At 42.0% G+C, this 11,357-nt stretch overlaps 1 protein-coding gene across 3 annotated transcripts; it reads left to right on the forward strand.

Annotated features, from left to right (window-relative positions):
- The first annotated feature begins 3,085 nt into the window (after nucleotides 1-3,085).
- Nucleotides 3,086-10,772, forward strand: GPRC5D (G protein-coupled receptor class C group 5 member D). Of its 3 annotated transcripts, none has more exons than XM_036300574.1 (4): nucleotides 3,086-3,183; nucleotides 3,919-4,855; nucleotides 9,402-9,458; nucleotides 10,520-10,772. In XM_036300574.1, the coding sequence occupies exons 2-4, from the start codon at nucleotides 3,961-3,963 to the stop codon at nucleotides 10,525-10,527; spliced, it is 960 nt and encodes a 319-aa protein (XP_036156467.1). In that variant the 5' UTR covers nucleotides 3,086-3,183; nucleotides 3,919-3,960; the 3' UTR covers nucleotides 10,528-10,772. The 3 variants fall into 3 exon arrangements, with proteins under 3 accessions (XP_036156467.1, XP_036156466.1, XP_036156468.1); XM_036300573.1 differs by having other exon boundaries at nucleotides 3,135-3,292; XM_036300575.1 differs by lacking the exon at nucleotides 9,402-9,458 and having other exon boundaries at nucleotides 3,135-3,292.
- The last annotated feature ends 585 nt before the right edge of the window (nucleotides 10,773-11,357 follow it).

Below are 11,357 nucleotides of genomic sequence, written 5' to 3' on the forward strand. Positions count from 1 at the left end.
TGTCCTCCTGGCAGCAAGAATGTGACCAGGTAACAAATATAAAGAAAGAAAAAAAAGAAATGTGACCAGGAGTCAGCAACCTTGGCTGCTTCTCTACCTTTCCACATGTTTGCTACATTGCTTCATTTCTCTGGCCCTCTGCTTCCTAATTATTTAATTCCTCATGTAATAAAGTTGGCTTACTTATTATGAATTATTAATGAAAGGGTTAAGACAGGTGACCTCTAACACTTCCTCCAGCTCTGTTTCTGGGATAAGGAAACAACACAAATAGATGTTTGACAAATGGCATTTGACCTCTTGACTGTTTTATCTCCATTTTTAATGTACTCGTGGTAATCAATACACTTAGATTCATCAAAGCCATATCTGAACTGTTTCGTGTGATGTTGTTGCCACACAAAAGCCAAAAGAAATGAGGCGTGCGATGTGGAGGTGCGTAGGCAAAAGGAGGCTTGTTTCCTTACGGCCTAGCAACACATGGGTTAATTCTATCACCCCAGGTGTTTAAGTAACAATAATTAGTACCTAGCACAAGTTCTTTTATCTCAGGTATTCAAAGGGCTTTGTGTCGTTAACCCATTAATCTCCCTGCCTCAAGCCCTCAGGTCAGGAGGAATCTCCTTAGAAGACAGGCTGGCCAGAACATCACAACAGTGAGGAATGACTGACTAACTAGAGGGGCTGGGAGGAGGGAAAAGGTCACCAAAATAATTCTCTTGGAAGAATTCAGTGAGAAATCCTCTCTTGGTCTGACAACAATTTAACCACCCACTAGGCTTTTTGAGTGAATTCTCATGGATGTCACATTTCATCATCTAGAAAATCTCTTTACCCTTTAATGTAAACTTTAGATTAGCCTTACAGCTTCAGTATGACCACAATTATTCCTAAAGCAAGTAAAGGGGAGGACTCGCCTCCCTAGAATATTCTTCTCTCAAAGGGAAAAAAACAACAACAACAACACAGCTTTTTAAAGTTAAGCCATCTCTAAAATAGAGCCACCCCACTTCAGGGTGACTTTGGGGTCAGTTAAAGTCCTGACTTGTTTAAAGTGGGTTTCATTAGAAAGCATCTATTGGAAAAGCACACTGATGAAAAGTACCTTCACGAGGCCGGGAATGCTATCATTAGGATCCTTCAATTAAACAATCTTCCCACCACCCAGGAGGTACTCCACTTGGGGCAGGTGCTATGGGTGCATAAAATGTGGAGCTTGGCCCCTAAGCAGCTATCAATCTAATCGAGAGGATGAGGCTAATACAAATAAAATAAATTAATAAATGTAGTTATTATTTTTAATACATTTGTTTTATTAATAAATTAATGCAACCAAAATAGGCAGAGAATATGGTTTCTTTAATTTTGAACGGATAGACCCTATGTGCTTGCTTGTTGAGTTCACAGAAAGGGGACAAATGAGAGCTGGAGTGATCAGGAAGGCAGGAAAGCTCACAGACGAGATAGGATGAGCTACCAGTGATGGCAAACCTTTTGAGCTCGGCGTGTCAGCATTTTGAAAAACCCTAAGTTAACTCTGGTGACGTGTCACATATAGAAATTTTTTAATATTTGCAACCATAGTAAAACAAAGACTTATATTTTTGATATTTATTTTATATATTTAAATGCCATTTAACAGAGAAAAATCAACCAAAAAAATGAGTTTGCGTGTCACCTCTGACACGCGTGTCATAGGTTCGCCATCACTGACTGCTAGACCTTTTTTTTTTTTAAATCCTCACCCCTGGATATTTTTCTATTGATTTTTAGGGAGAGTGGAAGAGAGATAGAAAGACAGCAAGAAATATCGATGTGAGAGAAACACATCGGTCGGTTGCCTCCTGCGCACGCCCCAACCAGGCGCCCAGGCCAGGGAGGAGCCTGCAACTGAGGTACATGCCCTTCACCGGAATCAAACTTGGGACCCTTCGGTCTGCAGGCCAGCACTCTACCCACTGAGCCAAACCAGCTAGGGCTGAGCTAGATTTTAAAGGTAGGGAAAGTATTTGGGTAGGAAACAGGATCAATGGGAATAAAGCACAAAGGATAAGTAGGAATAAAGCAAAGGCAGTCCAGGTCAGGGACAACATCAAAGAGAAGGCAAGCAGATGGGCACTTGCTTACTTGGGAGGCAGTGGGAAAACCAACCTGGATAAACCACAGGGCCAGGAGATCTGAAAGAAATATGGATGAGAAAGGTAGGGCTAGGTCACAGAGCAACTCGAAACCAGACTAACAGGTACTGATTTGGGGTCTTCAGATGTCTTTGTCAAACTACAAATATCCAGGAAAAGAACCAAGGAGTACATTGGGAGCAGGGGTGGAAGGATGAGGAGGGGGCCCATAGCCAGTATAGGTGGAACACAGTATTGTGTGTTCTACTATATGTGACCGCAAGAGAAAAGGAATATGATCTGGCAACATCAGCTGGTAACTTTCAGTTTTGGGTTCTATCTTGGGCCCTAGGAATGCCCCAGTAGAATGAGAGCCAGAACAAATACATTCTGATACAGGGTGAGGAGAAGAGGGATAGAGGGAACTTAAGCCAAAGCCCACACTTGATGGACAGCCAAGACTTGAGCAAGGACTTCTAAAAGAGAGTAGCAGAGAAGATAAATTTCCCCCAATTCACAATTTTGCCAATGACTGGTCCTTTAAATGCACATACCCTCTTTCTGGCCCAGAAAAAGTTTTATTCCTTTGTTGAATGAATGCTCTTTGGATCTTACAATCAAAATCAAGATGTGAGGAAGACTCTGGAGACAGCTTTGCAGGAAGTAGGTCAGGAGAAGAATGAAGGGTCTTCATGTAAGACCAACTGAAGGCTTCTCTCAGCTTCCAGAACACATTGGTGGATATGGGGAGCAAGCAGTCATTCCGAAGTTCACTCCCCATTCAGGACCTCCCTCAGGCCAAGGTGCCTGGAGTGAGTAGTGGAGTGGAAAATAATTGTTATCACCAAAGAAGTCTCTGTAGAAAAGTTGCTGTGAAACTGGAATAGGTGTGTCTTTCTGACCTTCCGGGTTTTTTATAGGCACTGCAGGAATCTGAGTGAGGGCCTCAGTCCTTCCGCCCATTTGGGGAGAGAATAAAGAAGCTGAGGTTGTCTCCTTCTTACTCATTGGCAGTTACAACCTCGCAGTCACCACAGCCTCAGCTTCCAGCGTGGACACAGAGAAGGTAAGTCGGAATGAAGGGACCATGCCCTCAGCTGTAAACCTGGGTCACTCCAGCCATCTGGCTTGGGAATAACTGAAGAGGAGAAGAGCTAGGAGTATTCGATTACAAGGTACTTTTTTCCAAATGAATACGTGGAATTTTTTTCCTAGACAACCTCTGTTAAGACATAGATTTTGGTGCTAAACTATCCAAAAAGTTATTTAAAGGCAGGGACCATGTTGTATCATTGTTTGATGAACAAATAGTAAATATTGAACAATAACATAATGCATTGAATTGACTTGAATTTAAAGAAGGAACAGTCATTAATATTACTAGGGAAAATCACCTGTCTGTCTCCTTCAAGCAGTGCATCAGTGTCTTGAGGGATCCAATGATCCATTAATGTCAACAGCCCTTGTCCTGGAGCCTGATTTAACTGGAATCCTATAGATCATGCATACCTTGTCAAACACACCAATTTATGAAAAAGATTCTGCATTAATTTCAAAAAGCCTTGTAACAGAGAGACTGTAACATAGAAATGGATGAATTATCTGGAAAGACTATTCCGTTCTTCCCAGCAGGAGAGAGCTAGGATAGTTTTGAGGCCTTGATAGTTTGGGGCTATTTCATTTAGTATGTGCAGATGTCTTTATTTTAGACTGAGAGCCATTATAGTGACATGCATATACCTAACATGCATTCTTGTGGGTGGATGTAAAGCTATAAGTTTGTCTCATCTTTTTTCTGCAGGAAAACAGAAGTCCATTCTCGTGAGGTCCACTTACAGTCACCATGTATGAGGACTACAGCCAGTCCACTGGGGACTATTATTTCCTCTGTGACACAGAGGGCCCATGGGGCATCGTGCTGGAGTGCCTGGCAATAATTGGCATAGTGGTTACAATTATTCTGCTCTTGGCATTTCTCTTCCTCATGCGAAAGGTTCAAGACTGTTGCCTGTGGAATGTCCTCCCCACCCAGGTCCTCTTCCTCCTGGGTGTGCTGGGGCTCTTTAGCCTTGCTTTTGCCTTCATCTTCCAGTTCAATCAGCAGACTGCCCCTGTACGCTACTTTTTCTTTGGGGTTCTCTTTGCTCTCTGTTTCTCATGCCTCTTGGCTCATGCCTCCAACCTGGTGAAGCTAGTCCGCGGTGGGGTCTCCTTCTCTTGGACGACACTTTTGTGCATTGCTATTGGTTGTAGCCTGTTGCAGACAATCATTGCCATTGAGTATGTGACTCTCATAATGACCAGATGTATGATGTTTGTACAAATGGCACCCTGTCAGCTCAATGTGGACTTTGTGGTACTCCTGGTCTATGTCCTTCTCCTGATGGCCATCACCTTCTTCGTCTCCAAAGCCACCTTTTGTGGCCCGTGTGAGAACTGGAAGCAGCATGGAAAGTTCATCTTCGCCACTATGCTCATCTCCATCATTATCTGGGTGGTGTGGATCTCCATGCTCCTGAGAGGCAACCCACAGCTCCAGCGGCAGCCCCAGTGGGATGACCCTGTCGTCTGCATTGCCCTGGTCACCAATGCATGGGTGTTCCTGCTGCTGTACATCATACCTGAGCTCTGCATTCTCTACAGATCGTGTAAACAGGATTGCTCTGTACAGGGCAATGCCTGCTCAGCCCCCGTCTACCAATGCAGCTTCAGAGCGGAGAACCAGGAACTCTCAAGAGGTACTTTCCTGGGGGTGTTCAGAGAGCAGGGAGGTTCTTCTGTGGGAGAAACAGGAGAGATTTGGACAAGAGGCTAGCCAAGAGGGAACAAAAAGGGAGTGATCAGAATTTAGTGGATGGCTAAATAGTTCAAGCATGGAAATGAAGACCCCAGAATCGAGGTTAAACTGTTATGAAAAATGAGTTCTTCCAAAATACAGAGCGACCAATGGAATGAGACCAAGACAGAAATGAATCAAAGGCCCTAAGTAAAGAGGGTGTGGCTCTAGTGCTCATGCTGGGTAAAGAGAGGAACCCACTATAAAATGAGCTAATCAACCTCAAATTAGGCTTGCACCACGCAACTGCATGACATATAATGCTAAATCCAGATGTTGTGGCTGTCAAGTACAAAAGTCAATCCTAGCAACAGTGATTGACATTTTAAAAGTTAAGTCTCAAAGTTAATTTGCCCAAACATCATAATAAACTGATTTGCAGGACTCATCACCTCGTTAAAGTCACAAAGCCCAATAACTCTGGTTCTCTGCTTTTCCAAGTGTTCACTGCTTAAAACCCTTCAGGGTTTACAAAAAGGGACAGGAAGAGGCATTAAATCAGAATCCTGATAAAGGCACAGATGTACAATCATTAATAGAAATAAAGCAATGTGCTTCTGTGACATTTTCATGATAATTTCTAGGTCACATTTTGATCCTTATGTAAGAGCAAGCCACCTGACTATCCTTTTATTAAAGAATAAAATATATTGTCCATGCCAATAAGGAGGCTTGGACACCAACAACCTGGGGAAAATGGTGGCTAATTTCAGTCATCTGGAAATATGTCAAAATTCTTTATTTCCTTTCTAAAACATCTGGCATATCATTCATAACCAAATGTCATAGTTGTACATCAATTCCTGTGTCTTAATAGGCATCTGATTTCTCACAATTTATTTCTAATGTGCAAAGATGATGCTATTTAATAGACTGCAAAGCACATATAATGTTCACTAGGCTCAAAAAATTAATAGAAGCTTTCCTTTCAAGTGCATACACTTTTTAAAGCTGTAATCTATGGCTAATTACACATTCCCATTAAATCCTTCTCAGATAGATGCATCCATTAATTCTTTTCAGTTCAGATGACCGAGAGTCAGACCCTGACAGTATATATCCTTCCGATAGCAATTTTTTGTTGCTTGCCGATGCTGTGTAATCAGCTCGCTGAGGTTTGTGGCAGAATTGCCTAGTCCATCTTTCTTGAAACTACTTCTCATAGTTCTCACCAGAAGATTGGATAAAACTTCCTGTGTTTGTTTTATTGTTGTTTCATGTTTCCAGGAAACAAAAGTCAGAGAGAGGAGGAGAGAGAGAAAGAGAAGTCTTAGTTTTATAAACCCCAAACACACTGGAATTGGTAATGATCAATATTCCATACCTCAAAAATATTGGACCAGTGTTTAAAGTTGTTGAAGGAGTGTCCTGGTGGAAGAGAAAGAGTTTGCAAACTCACAGTGTTTCCTGGGACTAGCCCTATTCCTCGAGCATGGTTAGAAAGTCCATTTCTGAGCAGAAAATAGCCTGCCAGTGATAGTCAGTGTCAGCGTAGTTTGATACTTTGTTGGGGGCGGTGGGATGGGGGGGACAATTGTGTAGTAAAGAACACATAGATTGTGCTCCAAAATCAGACAGAATAACCAGAAACTTAAGTTTTAGAGAATGGAATCAGAATTTAGGTCACCTGGAAAAAGTACAAATATCAAATATTAGAAGAATGGTTAAAATTCAATAAAAAGTACAGGATTACACCTAGCTAGGAAAAACATACAAAGAGACACAAAATAGAGAAGAACCAGGCAAGTATAGTATAATAAGTACAGTATAATAACAATTACTTGAAAAATCCTAAGTGTGTCATAGGTCATGAGCTGACAGTGGGACAGCAGCTTAGCACTCTTTGTTTTTGTTTGCTCAGGAAACAATCACCGTTCTATATAAACAGACATGTGGTCAGCAAGAACAATCAGGCCATTGTACTCAACATGGGTCAGTCTCTAACAAGAACACCCCTTCCAGTCCTGGGATCCACTAATGAGAAGTGTGGGGAACTTGGAGAGGTTTCGGTGGGAAACCACAATGATGATTAAAGGGTTAGAACGTCAGACCTCTTCGGAAAGACTAAGACAATGAAACTGAGATGGCCGTTCTGGATGTGCCATTCTCGTAGACTGTTTAAATTACCTCTCTCTCAGTTCTGTACTGAAACATGACATCTTGTTTGAGTCTGTGAAGTATGCGTTTGTTATGTGACTCTTCTGATTAATACTGTTTGTTGCTGTGACTCCAGCCACATAATTATTTGATTTACCACTGGGTTGTGGAACCAGAATTATTCAACTGCAAGAAGAATAAGCCAAGAGGGAATTAGCAAGGAATTTCACACAAGTATACAAACCTCTCTCCCAGAGACTGTTGTCCTGTTATTTTCTGTCTCCAACTGAAGACAATGGGTAGAAATGGACTCAAACCAAAGCATGAGGGATTTAGATGAAATAGGAAAATAAGGGTTGGTAAACACTGAAACAGATCAGCAAAGGGGATTAAGGACCCCATTTCCCTGGAAGGCTTTCGAAAGAAGATTAGGCTTTATCTCTCTGAAGTGGCTTACAGACTTAACTCCAAGATATAAAAACATCTGGATGAAGAATGACAACGCAGTCATGTTGCCACAGGACACCAAACAATTGGGTATAAATATTCTATGCCCTGTTACAAATGTGTTCCTAAAAAGCAGCATATTGATTGATCTTTTTAAATTAGTTGTTCTGTTAACTGAGAATTTTAAATGTGATAGAATTTGCAGAGACCTTAAGTATAGTAGAATATCAGCTATGAATCTTTTTTTAGGATGGGAAAGCTCCTTTTATAATTATTGCCTACTTTACCTGTTTTAGGCTAATTAGAATATAGTTGTATCAGGCTTGGTAAAAGCAAGACCCATGAATATTTGAAAGTATCACATTATTGTGGGCATTTTTCTGTCCAGTGTTTGAATGTGTACAAACAAACCTCATATTATTTCATTTGAAGGTTTTAAGACAAAAATAATAAGTCCATGTAATATAAAATGGGTCAATGACTATAAAATAATATGAACCAAGAGAAAAATGTTTTTGCAAACATAGGCCCTTTGGGTTGTTTTCCTTATAGCAACTCCTCACTTTTGCTGAACATAGTTCTTTTTGAGAATTCTCAACAATTTTTTCTTCAAGGCACCCACCTTACTATGAGAAACCCAATTTGAATGGTCCCAGGGGGATGACTTTCATTTGTTCTTTCATGGGAACAAATTGCAAACCCGCTCTTTTGTCACCCTCAAGAGAGAGAACTGGCATAAAGCGGGGAGGAAGGCAGTGAGCCGGAGAATTGGGCTTCTCTAATTTATGATCTGGTCTGATAAGAATGTTGGATGAACATTGGTTACCAAGGGGTTGAATGTGAAGGAGTCTTGTTATGCCACAAGGAACAAAGTTAAACCAAAAATTCAGTTCATTCTCCTGTGAAGGAAAAAAGAGCCTTTCATATATCACCGGATCCAACCCCTCTAAAAAATGCCAGTAGGAGGATGCCAGCGCATCATTTATAACTATGCCACCAGCACTACCACCAATAATAAAACACAAAGGATAGCACTGTGGTGGTTTTTATATAGCATAACCTATTCCAAGGGCTTTATATCTATTAGTTGATTTAATCTCCAAAACAAACCAATGAAACAGATTTACTGTTTTGATCATCATGATCCCTCTTTTACTTCCATCAGGAAACAAAGGCAACCATCAGTTAAGGAATTGGGCCCTGGGTCACACAGCTAACCAATGAGAGAGCAGAGGCAACTCTACAGCCACGAAGTGTGAATACTAGTGGCCTAGCTATGTCTGTAACCATCAAACAACAAACGTGTATCGAGCCAGGGCCTAGCCTGAGAAACAAACACAGCTACTTTCTTCATAAAGCTACAGTCCTGTTGAGGAGACAGACATTCAACAAATAACTACATGTGTGATATTCTACAACAATATAAAATTGTCTTTAATGATGTTTTATATCATGTCCAGTTTTTTTTACATCGAATCAAAATGTGTAGTGTCAAGCCTCAAGAGACTTTAGAGATGACTTGGTTGAGGTTTTTTATTTTGCTGTTGAAGACAGTGAGATGCCCTGGTCTTGCGTTGATACTAGAGAGCAAAGGCTCGGACCCAGTGCCCGTGTTTTTTCTCTAGAAAGCAATGAGGAATCTCCAGCCCCTTTAATTACTAACCACAGATGAGCTTCTCCTGAACACAAAAGGCTCTCCATAGACAATCTTCCTCAGAAGCTTTAAAAAATGCTCTTTTTTAAATTACAGATTTTTTGTTGTTGTTCGAACAGCCTCAATGGAGAATTCCTTTTTAAAGGGCCAAGAGCCTCTTTGCAAACCTGAAATCTTCTCCTAGTCCTCGTGTGCTGTTTCCCAGTGAAGCTCTGACACTAACCCAGCCCTTCCCTCCTTTGGCTTTCAGCCCGAGACAGTGATGGAGCTGAGGAGGATGTAGCATTAACTTCATATTCAGCTACAGGTAAATGTGCTCATCTACGTTCACCAGAGAGGGCCAGAGCAAGCACTCCCACCTTAGGAGAGCGGTCAGGCTTTGTCTCCCATGGCTTCTACTGACCTGAGAGAGGAGTGGCAGGGCAGGGTCATCCTTACAGGCATGTGGAGCTTGAGCCTTCTAGATTAAACCATACCAGGGTGGCACAATAGAGGCAAGTCAGGCCTTTTGCCTCTGCCCAAGCCCCTCCCAATCCCCATCGCCTCTGCCATCAGCAGTATATTCTGGTGCAGTGAGTGTCCCTGGAAAGAAAAGGTAGCTTGAGGGTTTGTTTGAGGTTGCAGAGAAGCCTGCTGTTTGCCCTAGGCACAAGAGCGGGGGATTGTAAGTATGTTTTTAGTATCAGCTGTCAAAATGATCCCCTGAGCCCCACTGGCTGCCTGTCTGAGTCACTGTCCAGCTCCAGCTGCCCAGGCTGCCCCAAGAGCTGGGCTAGGTCTTGACATCATCATCTGCATGTCCATATGGATGTACCCATTTTAATCCTTCTGGGCAAAAGCAGAGGGAACACCGCTGAGTAGAATTGGAGGAAACTTGTTTTTGTGCTGGGATAGCCTGAAATCACACAATCCAGACACAATTCTTGTACTATGGGGATCAGAAGTAACTAAAATGCAAGAGTGAAAGTCACAAACTATACTAGGCAACTCTAGGCTAATCCCTCTGGTCTGTTATCTGAGACTTGGCCTTTTCCTGGAATGACGCACAGCCCAGGACATAGCTGTATCATTTGCTATAATTAACCTTCTGGGGGGCCTTTCACAATGGGAAAAATCTTTAGTATTCCCTGTGAGAATTTCTTGGGTTACTTTCAACTTCCGGTGATCAGCTATTCAAGAATCTTGCAGAGATTCTTGTTAATGACTAAGAGTAAAGAAGTTCTGATATGGGTAGGCTCAATGTTTTTTTCCTTTTTTATTAAGAAAGCATTCAATGATGGTGAATAATAATATTTTAAGCATAGTTCTAGAGAGTATCATTCCCTATGTTGGCTCAGAAAGTTTATGACGGCATTTCTTCCTTTCTAGACTGTTGATCTCACAGAAGAGTATGTCATCCCACGGCTAAACTCTGATGCAGGATTATAAAGTCCCCAGGAATCATGAGTAGTGAAAACCCAGAAGACCATCCTAATGTAGCCCTGGTGGGCCGCTGGGGAGCCCACAGAATCACACTGCCAACAAATATCACCTCATCCTTCTTGCTCTGCTTCCTGATCCTCTCCATCCATCTGGACCTTCATCAGAAGACTGCCTGTTCAAGCATAATTACAGTCTTGCTGGCCACCCTACCTGACTATGTGTCTCTTTCTTCATTTTGTAACTGAAAGCTTCCCTTCCTTAGCAATGCCAGAACAAACTGGTTCCTCCTACCAATGGGACTGAAAGACCCTGGTCTGAAGAAATTAGGGTCACGCTAATATGACAAAGTCTAGAGGTCAGTAGCAACTCACTTTTGGAAGTCATTTTTATTTGTGTGTTTGTTTGTTTTGTTAATACTCACCCCAAGGATATTTTTCCATTGATTTTTAGAGAGAGTGGAAGAGAGGGAAGAGGGGAAGAGAGATAGAGAAAGAGGAGAGAGAAATATCGATGTGAGAGAAACACATGGATTGGTTGCCTCCCACAGACACCTGCCCAGGGTCAGGGATCGAACCTGCAACCCAGGTACGTGCGTGCCTTGGACAGGGAATCAAACCCGAGACCCTTCAGTGTATAGGCCAATGCTCTAACCACCGAGAAACACCAGCCAGGGCTAGTCACTTCTTATAAAGGGCCCTTACATATCTGTGACCCAGCATTTGTGATAAAAGTCACAGCAGAATCCTCAGGATCTCACAGTTGGGTATTTTAAATAACGCGGACA

This window comes from Myotis myotis, unplaced genomic scaffold (genome assembly GCF_014108235.1).
Source record: "Myotis myotis isolate mMyoMyo1 unplaced genomic scaffold, mMyoMyo1.p scaffold_m19_p_3, whole genome shotgun sequence".
Lineage (NCBI taxonomy): Eukaryota > Metazoa > Chordata > Mammalia > Chiroptera > Vespertilionidae > Myotis > Myotis myotis.